Consider the following 18,326-nt stretch of genomic DNA (forward strand, 5'->3'; position numbering starts at 1 on the left):
TTTAAAATAAAAAAATAATAAAAAGGCAGCTCTATCCCAATATGCACTTAAAGAGAACTTCAGGGAAGAAGATATACAACATAGATATAGCACATGTTCTTTTACCTATCAATATCTTCCAGCTTTTCATCAATGAGAGGTCCCATCTGGTGACACATTGCTAAGATAACAAGATTTAAAGAAATATAAGAAAACACAGCAAAAGAAAGCATATCTCTCATGGATATTCATATAAGTGAGACTGGGTCATGGAGGAGTGGAAATGTTAACATTTTTTATATCATTCCCAAATGATTTTAAGTATAAAACTATTCTGTAACCAAACACTAGATATAACCTCTGATTATTCTTTATGTGTAAGGTTAATGGAAAACAAAGTTTACCTTCAAGATGAAGTAACTCTGGAAGATCTGGCTGATCATCACTGGGATCTGTACTTTGCAACATTTGTAGCAATTGGTCCATTTTGTCCTACAGGAATTAAATAGTTAATAAAAAAGCAATAAATCATTATGCAACAATATGGTCTCACTTCATTAATTAGATAATGGATGGAGAATTTTTGTGATTCATATGGAGACTCCAATTTTGCTTTGACGTATTTAGTATTTGTGTTCTCTTTAGTACCATGTGAAGTCAGAGGCCTGAAAGCTTTTCCTACTTACTTTTGAAACTGCTAACAGGGACTTTCTTAAATGAGAAGAAACAGAACCATATTTAAACTTAAAATGTGTGAGTTCTTCAATCTGTTATATCATGCTTGTGGATTTCTGTGTCATTTTGTTCTGGAGCAGCTGTAGCCTTGCCATACTGACAGGTGTAACTTCTCTCTCAAGATGGCATTACTTATGACTAACAACTCGTTATCACTTCTCCACCATGGTGAATACAGCAGCTGTTTTAGCAAGGCATAGCTCAGCTATATTACAGCTCTTCTCCTTCTAAGTAGGGCCATACGATTTTATTCTACATTTTCTTTCCACCAGTATTTCAGTCTGTCATAAAAGGAAAGAAGATTTGTGGTTTCTCTATTTTCCTATGTGAGAAGGCTGAAAGGTATCTCAAAGCAAGGACTCAGATCTATTTCAGAATCTTCCCTTATAAAAACCAATGGAACTAATGAAGCCATCATTATATTAATACATCTATACTACTACACAAGTATACATGTGCTTATATGTAAGTTTTTAAGAATCAAAATACTGATCTCATGTACCAAAGAATACTACTATAATAATGACAAAGTTTTCTCAATGCATGGTTTTTACACGGTTATGTTACTAACCACAGGTACATTAGGTAAACAATGTAAAAGACTACCAGTTTTATCCAGTCATTTAAGCCAAAACAAAAACTCTGTTTCTGCAAAGAACAGCTTGAGAGATAAACTAAGCACTGGACAATGAAAGGGACACAAGTACATAAAAAACTCTTCTAAAGTCAAAAGAATTTTTTATGTTGAAATGGATACTATTTTTCAATGTAAAAGATTCATAATTTTCATTTTAAGTAGCCTAGAAAAGAAGGTATGTGTCAGAAAAGTTTGCCTACAGCAAAAAAAAAAAAAGTGGGGGAAGTGGGGGGGTAGTATGATGAAAGCCAACTAACACCTGGATAATTTTTATTTGTTTACAGAATATTACACCTATTTGAAATTAGTTAATATCAGAGAAATGAGATTTCTATACAGACCACTAGGCTGACTCTACACACATTTTCTTATGCAATGCAACTGGCCAAACGTAACTTTCCTTGATCCAGATTCCCTGGCTCTCAGCACAGTCTTCAACAGTCTGTTTCTCTAAAAGAGAAACTTCAAACTTTATGGCTCCTCCCAAAGGCGGCTAAAAACCTATAAAATCCCTTCAAATATTTTATTTTTTTTCCCTTCAAATATTTTAAAGATGACATATCATTTTTCATCATAAGTTTAAAATGTTACAAAGAATGTAACTTCCAGAGCATTACATACTGACCTTCACAAATAAAAGTCACATATTCTATTAAATATATTCCATCCAAAAAAATTTCACAAAATTGTGTTTGCAATAATTAAAAAAAACAAAACAAAAAAACTGCAAAAAACCTTAGTTCCAATAGCAAAATAATTAAATCATATAAACCCATTCTATGGAATATTAAGCAGGAATTTTAAATAATGAGGTACAGAATGGGACTAGAGAGACAGTTTCAAGGACAGTCTTTGCTTTGTCTATGTTGCTCGAATTTTATAACCTAAAATATATGCACTAATCAAGTAATCAATTTTTTTAAAAGAAAACAGTAAGAGCACTTCAACTTTAATACCAAGTATGAACAACTCTCACAGAGGAAATCACTTACTTCATCAATATAGGCTTGCTCCGGTTCTGGCTCTATTGTTTCTACTTGAACATCATCACTAAATTGTACCGTCTTCTTCTCCGTTTTAACTGTAAAACATGTAATATTTATCTTTTCTTTATAATAAACTTAAAATTCTATTCTAAAGCACTTTAAACTGCATGAGAGAATTTGGATTTTTCTTTTATTCCCTTCAATCTGAGAGACTAAATTTAAGGAATAAACTACAGATTTAGGCAATAATGAGAGAACATTATTTTATGGAATTCTGTTAAGATTTCTTAATTTTCTCTTAAGAATTTACATTTTCCATAAAAGATACTCACTAAAAATAAGAGGTATATTTCTGAAACAAAGATTAATTACCTACTACATATGAGAGTTTAGTAAATTGGTGGACAAAAAGTAAAGTTTTACAAGGACATAAATGAACTCTACAAATTAAAATAAGTCCTCTTTTAAATTACCAGTCCCTTCAAAGAAAAATCTCATTTGAAAGACCATGCTATTTCAATGTAGTGAAATGGAAAGTCAGCTATACGTTCTCTGGCAAGCTACTCAGACGTTACTAGGAGAATGACATCCAGGTCAATGGAGAACTTTACAAGTGGCAGGGGCAATGATCTGAATTTTCCACTAAATCAGCCCGCATTTTTTAGTTCCATTATTCTTTGAAATAAAAATGTGGTTATGAAGGGATCTGCAAACCACTGGCCAGAAGCACATATTTCTCTTGCTTAACAAAGCAATCTTTAAAAACTATTCAATATATCAATAACTAGTAAATATAAGGTTATGATTAATAGAGCAATTAATCTTCTCCCCCAATATACTGAGAGGCTCATATGACTTTAAAGGGATGAACTTCCTTTCTGCATTTCTCATCCTTGTACCAATGCGGTTAATCAGTATTCATAAAAATATTAAGAATCAAGATGAAAAGGGCTTTGGGAACGGAGAATTACGGAAAAGAAATATATTAATTAAACTTAAATGTGAGTAATAGAATATTACATTTCCTCCCAAATGAATCTCTTCTACCATTTTAACAATGAGGTTAACAGCAGCACAGTAATTTTAAAAACGCTTGCGCAGGAAAAAGCTAATATATGACACTGCCTGGATTTAAATATGAATCTATCTGGTGCTACTAGCCCACATACTGAAATCTGGCCGATGATGTTTTACTCTGAGAATAGGAACTCATACCACTTATGTATTCGGTGCTGTAAGCTTCTGTATAAAAATGTACGTAATTTAATTTCCATTCATCCCATTCAAATCACCATAAAGCAAAATTCTATACACACACAAAAGTGTCAGCTGATTTTATTTTCTCATGGGGGTAAAAGAGACACGTGCTAGAGATATTTCTGCTTTTTATATCTTGAGCTGTTAACAAGTAGAGAGCTGGGAAAGCACCGCATTGGCTGCTACCCATAAGAGAACACATCCTAACAGCTGACCATGCACAAGTTTTCAGTGCTTTTTCTCAAAGGCACTAATACTATTACCAAATATGCGTGCGTGCATGCATGCGTGTGTGCGTGTATGCATGTACACAAAATAAACTGTTTTCACAATACCTTCCTACACTTCCAAAAGAAAAACAAGCCAAGCAGGGCAGGTACTTGTACAGGACATTAAGTGGGCTTCTGCTATGAAGAGGTGCCTGGGTGGCTCAGTTGGTTAAGCATCTGCCTTCGGTTCAGATCATGATCCCCGAGTCCCAGGATGGAACCCCACATCAGGCTCCTTGCTCAGTGGGGAGTCTGGTTTTCCCTCCAACCCACCCCTCTCTCATGTTCTCTCTCTCAAATAAAGAAATCTTAAAAAAAAAAAAAAAGAAGAAGAAGAATGCTAAGAAGATCATGCTAACACTCATTTCCCAAGCTCAAGAACTAAAATTCCATTATAGAAGCTCTCCCTCTCCTATTCCTGCTCTTCTTTTCAGTAGTCCAGAGTGAAACACAGGAAGAAGAGCTAGAATACTCATTTTAAAGCTGCACTGCTATATGATGGGGAAAAAGAAGAGTTGGCTACATGATCCATATGAGATCTTGGATTTCATCTTGAACAGAAGTCCAAGACAATTCCATCTTTTCCAATAGCTTACTGAGAACAAAACAAAAACAAAAAACCCAAACCTCAAAAAAAAAAAACAAAGAAAAAAATCACCACCATAAGCCCAGGTTAAAAAGTTGGCACCTAATACACTGCCATTTAAAAAGGGTTCTACAACATATTTTTTGAGTTCTAACAAAAAAGAACTCCATTACTAGAATGGGTATCAGGAATCTGTCTGTCATAAATCGGTCATAAAATGACATGAGACGACTTGGCAATAATTGGGAGACAGCTTTGTTTCATCAAAGATAAAAGTAATGTCTGATTTGTTGTTAAAGCCTTCTCTTGAAAGAGAAGTGTTCTTATTCAAGGAAAAGTATATCTTTTACATATATATGTGTAAACATACACATACTTATGCACCATTTATGTATAAATATTTATTTATTTATTTATTTATTTATTTTTAAAGATTTTATTTATTTATTTGACAGAGAGAGAGACAGCGAGAGAGGGAACACAAGCAGGGGGAGTGGGAGAGGGAGAAGCAGGCTCCCCGCAGAGCAGGGAGCCCGATGCGGGACTCGATCCCAGGACCCTGGGATCATGACCCGAGCTGAAGGCAGTCGCTTAACCAACTGAGCCACCCAGGCGCCCTATCGTATAAATATTTAGATAGTCTGTATTCTGGGTAAGATTCAATACTATGTGCTGTTGGAAACGAAAAATGAAAAGATGACTAAGACAAAGATCCTTTCTTAAAATTCTTATAAACTAAAAAAGACCTAAGCATCCTGTAGCTTATATCTCTTTGATACCTTCTACTGGCATTATAGAAAGATGAGATGAGGTGAGATATTTTGCCAGATAACTATAGCTTACCAGCTTATATACACAAACTCTTAAAATTCTAAACCTTTCAACCACTAATGGAAATCTTTCTACACTAGAACATATTTCTGTTTCCTTAAACAAAGGGAGATTATGACTTAATCTTGACGACCCAAACTCATCATTATGAAGAACAGTGAAGTATAGTATTATGTAGAAATATAGTGAACTGCCTACCAACATTTTGGTAGGTTACAAGTAGTTACATCTCCTGCAATTATTATGCCTGCCAGTAACATCACTTTTCCTCCTGGGCCCTACTTTCTAGTTTATTTCCCCTAGTAGCACACACTTGGAAACCAAACAAAAAGGTATTCACATGATCAGTTATGGTTCCTTCTGACTCTCTGACATGGGGGCTTAGGAAAGCCATTATATTGCTTACAGGCCACTGCTTCCAAGTTTGGGGCTAGACGCTAAAGAAATGGCCTCAATCTTAGGACAGAAAGAATTCTCTATGAGAGTACACTGTATTTGTCATACTTGATCAACTGATAATGAAAATAGATGGTGCATAAATTTCCTAACACTTCTTAATCTTCAGTTTTATAATGCTATATATCTAGTATTTTTAAAGAAAAGTCCACAGTCTGCCCAATTATCTTAGGGATAATCTTGGTAGATAATTTCAATCTGTAGATAATTAGATGATTTCTGGTAAATAATCTACTGACTAGGAAGCTGCATTTTTTTCTTTTTAAATTTTTATTTAAATTCCAGTTAGTTAACATACAGTGCAATATTGGTTTCAGCAGTAGAATTTAGTGATTCATCACTACATACAATACAAAAACATGGAACACTTCATGAATGTGCGTGTCACCTTTGCACAGGGACCATGGTAATCTTCTATCACTCCAATTTTAGTATATGTGCTTCCGAAGCGAGCACACAAGCTGCATTCTTAATAAACACCTCTGGAGGCACTAACATCTGAGAGTCCCAGCTCAGGTTATAACTTTCCATGAAGTTGAATTTACTCTTTTATTAAGAAGACAGTTGTGGATTACCATCCACTTACAGACTGGAAAATACTTACTCATTTCTGGTTCAGCAGTAAGATCAGCAGTCACAAAATTAGAGGGAAATAACCCCATGCCTTGATGGGTTTCACCTTTCCACCAGTTGGGATCACTAATGAGGAGCAAAAAAGAATGCTTGATTATAATAAAGATTTTCATCTCTATATATCTCTACCTTTTACAATGTTTAACTTGAATTATTACCAGATTTGAATCCCCCAACAATCCAATGAGGGAAGAAATGAATGTACCATTATTACAAATAGAAGATGAAGCCTCAGAGAAGATAAAGAGGTATTAAATACACAGCTCTTTATCTTTTGGAGGGCTGGTGAATGCTTTGAGGATTTAATACAAGGTTCTGAATTCACTCCCAAAAACAGAGATCTCTTCAACTTCAGGTAGTTCATGGGCTCCCTGTAAGACTCCTTTGTAGTAAGGTAATGGTAGGCTCTTAATTCAGATCCATTCCTAAATTAGTGTGCTCTCTTGTTCAACTAGCACCTTTTTCCCCCACAAGAAATAACATAACAGATGACACTCTTTATAGCACAAAATGTTCACAATGAACACACACTCAGATACATCCCATGGTTCACCACTGTTATCTTTGGTATAAGTATAGGAAAGCTAGCAAGCTCTCTATGAACATTTTTTGAATGAATCAATCAATGATCAAGGTTTTGTGCAATTTCCAGCTAAACAGCTCAAACTGTACTTCATTTTCTTTCACTCAAGAAAACAATGTAAGTGTGCTACTATAGGAATAACCTAAATTTTTTTTGAATTTATTTTTTAAAACCACTTGCAAATTTTAGTACTTAATTATCAGCAACAATCATCAGTAACAAATTTTGAGTAAACACAAAACCCAGATGTACTTAGAGGAAACAAACTGAGGGTTGCTGGAGGGCGGGGGAGTGTGGGGGGATAGGATAATTGGGTGATGGACATTAAAGAGGGCACATGATGTAATCAGCACTGGGTATTATATAAGACAGATGAATCACTGAACTCTAACTCTGAAACTAGTAATACGCTATATGTTAATTAATTGAATTTAAAATAAAAACAAGACAAAAAAAAAAAACAGAGGTACTGAATCACCTCCCATAATAATGTAAATGTATATAATTCCAAGTAAAACGAATTTGACCCATGGATAGGCTATTCTTTGTGAATAAATAAGTTCAATATATTACGCATTTCTAACAAATTCCATAAATACATAGATGTATTTGGCGTATTTTCTAAAATCTTAACCTTACCAATTTAATAATTTATATTATTAAATGGAACAAAAAATGAATAAACTAGGCCTCCAAAACAAAATCTTAGAGATAAGAAAAAAAATTAAACCATAAAATAAGAATCCAGACAGTATGATACAAGCAAAGCAATCAAACTGTCACACACAGGAAATATCTACATCAAAATTTTTTCTTATTACCTTTGGTAATGGCATTCAACAGGATTAATATGAAACACAGAAGTAATATGTTATATATTTTCATATGAATGTCAACTTAATATCAATTTGATATTATCCATCACCTGTCATCAAGAACTGTAATTATTTCTCCAGCTTTAAAAGTAAGTTCATTATCTTCAGCAGCTTCAAAGTCATATATAGCACGAACTTTTCGGCCTTCATGCTGGTGGTTAGTTAAGAGATTGGATGTGCTTGGGTACAAAGTAGAAAGGGCGGTTGACTGCTGCCTTTGTTCCTTCAAGGACAACTCAATAGCTGGAAAAGAATGAGTTAAAAAGACCCAAAATGTTAATATATCCAACAATCCAAAGAAGTACAAAAAGGTATCTGAAGGTAAAATGTATTCTTTTAAATGTGGAGATGGGAACTAGGACATATCTTGACATACTGAATAAAAATAATTTCATCAGTTTTATTCATTCATTCACAACTGAAAGTTTAAAAAATAAACTACAAAAAAATTGAACAGAATAATGACTATTTTTTAAGAGTTTATTTTTTTCTGTAATCTCTAAACCCAACATGAGGCTTGAACTCATACAAGAATCACATGATCTACCAACTGAGCCAGCCAGGTGCCCTGCACAATGACTATTTTTACTGAATGGATAAAACTTAAATTATTCTGGGTACTAAAAAGTTATAATCTCTTAGATACACTTTTTTTATTTAGCTGCAGATACTTTCTTTCATCTTTTCAATATATTTCTATAGCTTCTGTTCCCAAAACGATAATCAAAATCACTTGGGAAGTCAAGAGTCCCAAATCTCAATGAAGACTTACTAAATCAGAGTGTCAGAGGTAGTATCCAAGAACCTGCATTTTATGGCTCCAAAGTTAATCTTATGTGATCAGTCTAAGAAGTGGAACTTGGAAATAACTACAATGAAGTTTCACCTAACAAACTCCTCCAAAGAGATTTCAAATGTGTCTCTTTCTTTTGGTGGCGGGGGCAGATGGAGAGGGAGAGAGAATCTTAAGCAGGCTCCATGCCCAGCATGGAGCCCAAGGCAGGGCTAGATCTCACAACCCTGGGATCACGACCTGAGCCAAAATCAAGAGTCGGACACTTAACCAACTGAGTCACTCACCCAGGCACCCCTCAAATGTGTTCCTTCTATCGATTCCACTCCTCCCCCAATGCAGACCATCACCATGTGTCACTCAGGCTTTGCAATGTAATCTGAACAGACTGATTACCCTGCTTTCAACTCAAACCATAACCCCCTTCATCCCTTCCACCTCTGTTCTACATTGATAAAATACCTAATAGGAAAAAGAAAACTTTAAAATGATCATAATAAAATACAGGAAAGTACCTTTTAGGATTTGGGGTAGGGAAAAATATCTTAAGATATAAAAAAGCAAAAATCATAACAAAAAAGCAAAAATTTTGACATCAAAATTTAAAACTTCTGTTTGATAAAATACACCATTATCAAAGTTAAAGTAAAAGCCAAAAATCAAGAGTAGATATCTATAATAGAAATAACAGGCAAGGGTGCCTGGGTGGCTCAGTCAGTTAAGCAACTCTCTTCAGCTCAGGTCATGATCCCAGAGTCTCAGCATCGAGCCCACATCAGGCTCCCAGCTCCATGGGGAATCTGCTTCTCCCTCTGACCGTCCCCCATCTTGGGCTCTCTCTCTCACTCTCTCAAATAAATAAATACTTAAAAAAAAAAACAGGCAAAAAGTTTAACATCCAAAATTAAAGACTTTCTATATATCATTATCTTAAAAAAAAAACAAAAACTCAATAAAGAGAGAGATAATCAGAACAGCTAATAAACACACAAAAAAGGACGCAGCCTCACTAGTAATCAAGGAAATAAAAGTCAAGATAATTGGGCATTATTTCCAACATATCAGAATCACAAAAATTAAACTCTGACAATACTAAATGTTTTCAGGAGATTAAAAATATTAATAATAAGTTTCATATACTGCTAATGGCAAAGGAAATAATAAAACTACTTAGCAAAGTTGAAGATGTACCTCCCCCATGAGCCAAAAATACCAGTTGCAGTCACACAACACACAAACGAAAATATTTACAAGAATACTCAATGCAGCCTAATTATAGTAAAAAAAAAAAAAAACAAGACAAACAAAAAACCCCAGAAGACTCAAATATCCATCAGCAGCAGGACAGATGAACTACATATATATTTATTAGCACACTGGAATATTGCACAATAGTTAAAACAAGTGAACTTGATTTATATGTTTTATTATGATTAGATCTTAGACATACTGTCACATGAAAAAAACTAAATGGTATATATAATTATTTATGAAAAAAGAATTTGTTGGACACATGAAAGTATTTGGTATTGTTTATGGATATACAGTATAATAAAAATAGTATTACAACATAGACTGAAAAGACATATATGAATAGTAGTTATCACAGAAGAGTATTATTTGATACTGTAGAAGGGCACAAAGTAGATTTCAGCCTTAAGGGTAAAGCCCTATGTCTTTTACTTTTAAATATCTCAGGAAAATAATATTAACTAAGGGACCCATTTTCTTCCCACCTTTCCAATACATGGAACTTAAAAACATACCTTTTGCTAAATCTTCTTCTTCTTTTTTGTTAGCCACAGTACCAGGATCTTTGGCAACCAATGCTGGGCTCGCTTTCGCTTGTTCGGCAGCCTAACACAAAAAAAGGGAACACAATATTTGAGGATTGTCCTAAGATTTTCCTACCTCAACTTAATCTAAGAACTTGCAAGACCCTTCTTATCAATCTACCACAGACTTCTGAGGCAGAAAATAATCCAAACTAGAGCAATCTTCACTTTGAAAGGAGAAGAGTTGGAATTGGAGAAAAAAGACTGAAAGCAACTGGATATTGAGGGCTGACAGTCTAATCACACTCTCCTACATTTGTGTAAAGGCGGTAAGCTAAAAGAAGACAGCATGCAAACAAGAGAAGAAAGACTAGAAGAGATTTAAAAATTGTTAGAAAACTCCTGAAACCCATAGCAGCAATGTCCACAATAGCCAAACTGTGGAAAGAGCCAAGATGTCCATCGACAGATGAATGGATAAAGAAGATGTGGTACATATATATACAATGGAATATTATGCAGCCATCAAAAGGAATGAGATCTTGCCATTTGCAACGACGTGGATGGAACTGGAGGGTATTATGCTGAGCAAAATAAGTCAAACAGGGGCGCCTGGGTGGCTCAGTTGGTTAAGCGACTGCCTTCGGCTCAGGTCATGATCCTGGAGTCCCGGGATCGAGTCCCGCATCGGGCTCCCTGCTCGGCAGGGAGTCTGCTTCTCCCTCGGACCCTCCCCTCTCTCATGTGCTCTCTTTCTCATTCTCTCTCTCTCAAATAAATAAATAAAATCTTTAAAAAAAAAAAAAAGTCAAACAGAGAAAGACATGTATCATATGACCTCACTGATATGAGGAATTCTTAATTTCAGGAAACAAACTGAGGGTTGCTGGAGTGGGGGGGGGGGTGGGAGGGATGGGGTGACTGGGTGATAGACACTGGGGAGGGTATGTGCTCTGGTAAGCGCTGTGAATTGTGCGACTGTTGAATCACAGATCTGTACCTCTGAAACAAATAATGCAATATATGTTAAGAAAAAAAAAAGAAGATAGCAGGAGGGGAAGAATGAAGGGGGGGAAATCGGAGGAGTAGACGAACCATGAGAGACGATGGACTCTGAAAAACAAACTGAGGGTTCTAGAGGGGACGGGGGTGGGAGGATGGGTTAGCCTGGTGATGGGTATTAAAGAGGGCACGTTCCGCATGGAGCACTGGGTGTTATGCACAAACAATGAATCATAGAACACTACGTCTAAAACTAATGATGTAATGTATGGGGATTAACATAACAATAAAAAAATTTTTAAAAACCCTCCTGAAACCCTAAAGGGGTTGAGAAAGGGAAGGAGATATCTAAAAAAACAAATAGTTTTTTGGGGAGCTTGGGTGGCTTATTCGATTAAGCGTCTGCCTTCAGCTCAGGTCATGTTCTCAGAGTCCTGGGATCAAGCCCCACATTGGGCTCGCTGCTCAGCAGGGAGTCTGCTTCTCCCTCTCCCTCTTTCTCTGTGTGCTCTCTCCCTCTCTCTCAAATAAATAAATAAATAATAAATAAAATCTTTAAAAACAAAGATTTTTTTTAATTTTAAAGTATCTGTTCAAGTTATATTTTACTGCTTCCTTCCATATTAAAAGGCAGGATGTTATCTTTAGGAACTGCGATTTATATATAATGATATAATACTCCTAAAATTATACTATTTTGTAAACTAAAATACAAGTAGTTAATTCTGACAATATATTCCAGTTACTAGTAACTGCTAGCATACACATAAATACACACACACACACACACACACACACTTTTATGCCTCTGACACAAATTTGTTTCTACTTATAATGTCTTCCCCTCTGGTTCCTTTTACTCTGTCCACATTTTTCCCTATTGAGTTTTAACTCACCAGTCAGTCAACAGCTAAAATAATCACTTTCTCAATGAAACCTTCCTAAATCCCTAAATTAAGCATTCCCTCCTGTGCTCCTCTGATAGGACTTTTAACAAGGTACTATGCTGTGGGTAGTTAAGAATGTAAATTGTGATTAACATAAAGTAATAAAAAAAAATGACAATGAGATAAAATTTCACAATTATCCTATTGTCAAAAAGTAAAAAGCTTGGCAACACACTTTTTTGATGATGTTGTAAGATGACAAGGTACAATATATTGTTGGTGGAATGCAGAATGATAAACCCCTATGGAAATAAATTCATCAAAATCTAGCAGAATAAAAAGAAAAAAAAAAAGAATGTAAATTGTGGAGCCAGGCAAACATGGGTTAAAATCCTAAATCTACCAGGTTCTAATGTATGACCTGGGGTACAGTAACCTCCTTGTGCCTTAAGTCCCTCATCTACAAAATGAAGGTAATAATAGCACCTACATATGGTAGGCTTTTGAGAGGATTAAATTAACATGTAGCTTCCAAACTCAGATAGGATGGGGGGGTCACCATTGAGGGTTTATTATTTTTTTAAAGATTTTATTTATTTGAGAGACAGAGAATGAGAGAGAGAGCACATGAGAGGGGGGAGGGTCAGAGGGAGAAGCAGACTCCCTGCCGAGCAAGGAGCCCAAAGCGGAACTCGATCCAGAAACTCAGGATCATGACCTGAGCCGAAGGCAGTCGCTTAACCAACTGAGCCACTCAGGCGCCCACCATTGAGGGTTTAAAACAAAAAGCTTAACACTGTCTCCTGGGATTTATAATGTACATAGAGGTCATACATATGATAATTATTGCATAAAGGATGATGAAATGAAGAGTAAATAAACCCTAAACAGTTGCACAGTTTCTACATTTTACATGAAGTAATACAATATTAACTCAAAATAGACTGTGAACAGTTACAAATGTATATTAGAATACCCAAAGCAACCAAGAACAACATAAATGGAATTCTAAATAGTATTCAAACTAACACATGTACAGCACATGGAACAGTGCCTTACACATAGCAACAGTCAATAAATCTCAGCTTCTATTAAAATTATCTGCTTATATCTGTTTCCATAACTGTTACATGTTCCCTGAGAATGTATGTGCTTAATATGAATGGACTATAAAAATCAAGAAATAATTGTTGAATAAATGAAACGCAAAATATTCAATGTTATAGTAAAATACAGTTCTAGATACATATGTAGTTCTACATATACAGTTCCATATATACATTAGTATTTTATATTGTCAAACAAATGCACAAAGCATTTATTTTTTAGAAAAGTGGATACTAAAAAGCTTTTTGTAGTTCACTAAATGAAACTTTAAGCACTCTCAATTCTGATCCATCTCTAGGTGGAATCTTCTTTAGATACGAATTTTGTGTGTGTGTGTGTGTGTTTTGGGTTTTTTATTTATTTATTATGTTCAATTGCCCAACATATAGTACATCATTAGTTTTTGATGTAGTGTTCAATGATTCATCAGTTGCATATAACATCACACATCTCTGAAAATTAAAGGTATGCTTCCTCAGAACCTTTGCAATCACATATGAATTTTTTTTTCAGTTTGGTGGATTTCACAAAATAGACATATTGATCTTTTGTGGTCTGTGAAGGAATTTCTATCAGTCAAGAAGAAAGTGCAGACAATATATTCAAAGTGTGAAAAGGAAGAAACTTAAACCAAGGATACTCTACCAGACAAGATTACCATTCAGAACTGAAGAACTGATAAAGAATTCCCAAATCAACAAAAGCTATAGGAGTTCATCACTACTAAAAGGGTTTCACAAGAAATGTTAGAGGGACTACTTCATGGGGAAAAGAACATAACTAGAAATGAGAAAATATGTGATAGAAAAAAATTTAACTGATAAAAGAAAACATATAGTAAGGGTTGCTGATCAACCACTAATAAAGCTAGTATGAAGGTTATAAAGCAAGAGTAATAAAGTCAACTACATTTACAATAACTAGTTAATGGATACACAAATAAAAAGACATAAAACATGACATCAGAAACATAAAATGTGGGTGAAGGGAATAAAAATGTAGTGCTTTTAGAATGTGTTTGAACTTAAGCAACTACCAACTTAAAATAATCTGCTATATATACACAGGTTGTTACAGATGAACCTCAGGGTAACCACAAACCAAAATCCTGTAACAGATACACAAAAAATAAACATAAAGCAATCCAAACAAAACACTAAAGAAAGTCATCAAATCACAAGGGAAGAGACCAAGAGAAGAAAAAGAAATAGAGAAGAACCACAAAAACAACGAGGAAACAATGAGCAAAATGGCAATAAATACGTACCTATCAACAATTACTGTAAATATAAATGGACTAAACTCTCCAACCATAACACATAGGGTAGATGAATAAAAAAACAACACCCATCAATCGACTCACTTGAAATATCCATGCACCCAACACAGGAGCACCTATATATATGTAATGACTATTAACAGACAAATTAGGGGGAAAAATGACAGCAACACCATAATAACAGGGGGCTTTAAAATACCAACTTACATTAATTGATAGATCATCCAGATAGAAAATTAATAAGGAAACATCAGCTTTAAATGACACATTAGACTAGATGGATGTAATAGATATACACAGAACATTCCATCCCCAAACAGCAGAACACACATCTTCTCAAGTACACATGAAACATTCTCCAGGAGAGATCACATGTTAGGCCACAAAACAAGACACAGTAAATTTAAAAAGAATGAAATATATCAAACATCTTTTCCAACCATATGGTTTGAAACTAGAAATCAGCTACTAGAAAAAAACTGTAAGAAACAAATACATGAAAGACTTGACATGTTACTGAACAACCAATGGGTCAACAAAGATATCAAAATGAAAATGAAAATACAATGTTCCAAAATCTATGGGACTCAGCAAAAGCAAAAGCAAGAGGAAAGTTTGTAGTAATACAGGCCTACCTCAAGAAACAAGAAAAATCCCCCCAAAAACAATTCAACTTTACACCTCAAGGAACTAGAAAAAGAAGAACAACACCTGAAAAAGTAAAAGGAAGGAAATAATAAAGAGGAGAGCAGAAATCAATGAAGTAGACACTAAAACAACAATAAAAATGATCAATGAAACTAAGAGCTGGTACTTTGAAAAGATTAACAAAACTGATAATTATTCAGACTCATAAAGAAAAAAAGAGGACTCAAATAAATAAAATCAGAAATGAAAGAAGAGAAGACAAAGTATCATAAGAGACTGCTATAATTATATGCCAAAAAACTGGACAACCTAGAAGAAATGGTTAAATTCCTACATTCTTCCAAAACTAAATCAGGAAGAAACAGAAAATTTCGAAAAATGATTACCAGTAATGAAATTGAATCAGTAATCAAAAACTTCCCAACACAGAAAAGTCCAGGACTAGGTGACTGTATATCAAACACTTAAAGAATTAACACCTTCCGGGGGTGGAGCAAGATGGTGGTGGAGGAGTAGGAGACCTGGATTTCATCTGGTCTCAGGAATTCAGCTGGATAAGGATCAAAACATTCTGAACACCTACGAACTCAACAGGAGAACGAAGAAAAGAACAGCAACAACTCTCTGAACAGAAAAGCAACCACTTTCTGGAAGGTAGGACGTGTGGAGAAGTGAATCCGAGGCGATATTCGGGAGGATAGACTGTGGGGGAGGGGGCCTCCGAGGGCCGCTTCTGGCAAGTGATAGAGCCGGGGAGCACAAAAAGGGAACTTTTAGAAGTCAGCTCCACTGAGGGACGTCGCTCCAGTGGCTAAGTGGGGGGGTGGAACCCTCGTGGGACAGTGTGGTCTCAGGACCCTAGGGGTCACAGAAAGACCGGGGGTGCCTGAGTGCGGCAGAATTCCCAGGTATAGGAGCGGGGAAGCCGGCTGAAGAGACGGAGCCGAGGCGCGGGCTCTCAGCTCCGGGTTGCCATAAACCGTGATCCGTGGCACAGCTGGGCCACTGCTCCTCCAGCAGGGACCCAACAAGCAGCAGATCCAGGGAGACACCCCTTCCTCCCCGGGGAGGAGCGGCGCAGGAGCGCACTGCAAGGATCTGCTGGGTTTGGAGACTGCACACCGAGTGTCGCAATCAAAAATAGGGGCGCTAAATGCTAGGATAAATGAGGCAGAAGAGAGAATCAGTGATATAGAAGACCAAATGATGGAAAATAAAGAAGCAGAGAAAAAGAGAGATAAACAACGACTGGATCACGAGGGTAGAATTCGAGAGATAAGTGATAACATAAGACAAAACAACATTAGAATAATTGGGATCCCAGAAGAAGAAAGAGAGAGAGGGGCAGAAGGTATATTGGAGCAAATTATAGCAGAGAACTTCCCTAATTTGGGGAAGGAAACAGGCATCAAAATCCAGGACGCAAAGAGAACCTGTCTCAAAATCAATAAAAATAGGTCAACAACCCCAACATCTAATAGTAAAACTTACGAGTCTCAGAGACAAAGAGAAAATCCTGAAAGCAGCTCGGGAGAAGACATATGTAACCTACAATGGTAGAAACATTAGACTGGCAACAGACCTATCCACAGAGACCTGACAGGCCAGAAAGGACTGGCATGATATATTCAGAGCCCTAAATGAGAAAAATATGCAGCCAAGAATACTATATCCAGCTAGGCTGTCATTGAAAATTGAAGGAGAGGTAAAAAGCTTCCAGGACAAACAAAAACTAAAGGAATTTGCAAACACAAAACCAGCCCTACAAGAAATCTTGAAAGGGGTCCTCTAAGCAAAGAGAGAGCGTAAAAGCAACATAGACCAGAAAGGAGCACAGACAATATACAGTAACAGTCACCTTACAGGCAATACAATGGCACTAAATTCATATCTTTCAATAGTTACCTTGAATATAAATGGGCTAAATGCCCCAATCAAAAGACAAAGGCTATCAGACTGGATTAAAAAACAAGACCCATCGATATACTGTCTGCAAGAGACTCATTTTAGACCCAAAGACAGCCCCAGATTGAAAGTGAGGGGGTGGAAAAGCATTTACCATGCTAATGGATACCAAAAGAAAGCTAGGGTGGCAATCCTTAGATCAGACAAATTAGATTTTAAACCAAAGACTGTAATAAGACATGAGGAAAGACACTATATCCTACTTAGAGGGTCTATCCAACAAGATGATCTAACAATTGTAAATATCTATGCCCCTAACATGGGAGCAGCCAATTATATAAGGCAATTAATAACAAAAGCAAAGAAACACATTGACAACAACACAATAATAGTGGGGGACTTTAACACCCCTCTCACTGAAATGGACAGATCATCTAAGCAAAAGATCAACAAGGAAATAAAGACTTTAAATGACACACTGGACCAAATGGACTTCACAGATATATTCAGAACATTCCATCCCAAAGCAACGGAATACACATTCTTCTCATCCCAAAGCAACGGAATACACATTCTTCTCTAGCGCCCATGGAACATTCTCCAGAATAGATCCCATCCTAGATCATAAAACAGGTCTCAACTGGTACCAAAAGATTGGGATCATTCCCTGCCTATTCAGACCACAATGCTTTGAAACTAGAACTCAATCACAAGAGGAAAGTCGGAAACAACTCAAAGACAGGGAGGCTAAAGAGCATCCTACTAAAGAATGAATGGGTCAACCAGGAAATGAAAGAAGAATTTAAAAAATTCTTGGAAACCAATGAAAATGAAAACACATCTGTTCAAAACCCTTGGGATGCAGCAAAGGCAGTCTAAGAGGAAAGTATATAGCAATACAAGCCTTTCTCAAGAACCAAGAAATGTCTCAAATACACAACCTAACCCTACACCTAAAGGAGCTGGAGAAAGAACAGCAAATAAAGCCTAAACCCAGCAGAAGAGAAATAATAAAGATCAGAGCAGAAATCAATGAAATAGAAACTAAAAGAACAGAACAGATCCACGAAACTAGGAGCTGGTTCTTTGAAAGAATTAACAAG

General features: G+C 35.9%; 1 protein-coding gene and 1 non-coding gene across 3 annotated transcripts in view; both read right to left on the bottom strand.

Annotated features, from left to right (window-relative positions):
* STAM (signal transducing adaptor molecule) overlaps positions 1–18,326 on the bottom strand; it is a 100,985-nt gene that overhangs the window by 18,930 nt on the left and 63,729 nt on the right. For both annotated transcript variants that reach the window (XM_044914993.1, XM_021696669.1), the window contains 6 exons: positions 10,387–10,477; positions 7,878–8,070; positions 6,341–6,435; positions 2,344–2,432; positions 384–471; positions 106–160 (listed from right to left, as the gene is read on the bottom strand). In XM_044914993.1, the coding sequence (XP_044770928.1) occupies positions 106–160; positions 384–471; positions 2,344–2,432; positions 6,341–6,435; positions 7,878–8,070; positions 10,387–10,477 (611 nt within the window). The remainder of the gene's footprint in view (positions 1–105; positions 161–383; positions 472–2,343; positions 2,433–6,340; positions 6,436–7,877; positions 8,071–10,386; positions 10,478–18,326) is intronic.
* Positions 6,090–6,192, bottom strand: LOC123324970. Its single transcript, XR_006540146.1, has one exon. It is a non-coding gene; the product is annotated as a U6 spliceosomal RNA (small nuclear RNA).

The sequence above is a fragment of the Neomonachus schauinslandi genome, chromosome 5 (genome assembly GCF_002201575.2).
Source record: "Neomonachus schauinslandi chromosome 5, ASM220157v2, whole genome shotgun sequence".
Classification (NCBI taxonomy): domain Eukaryota; kingdom Metazoa; phylum Chordata; class Mammalia; order Carnivora; family Phocidae; genus Neomonachus; species Neomonachus schauinslandi.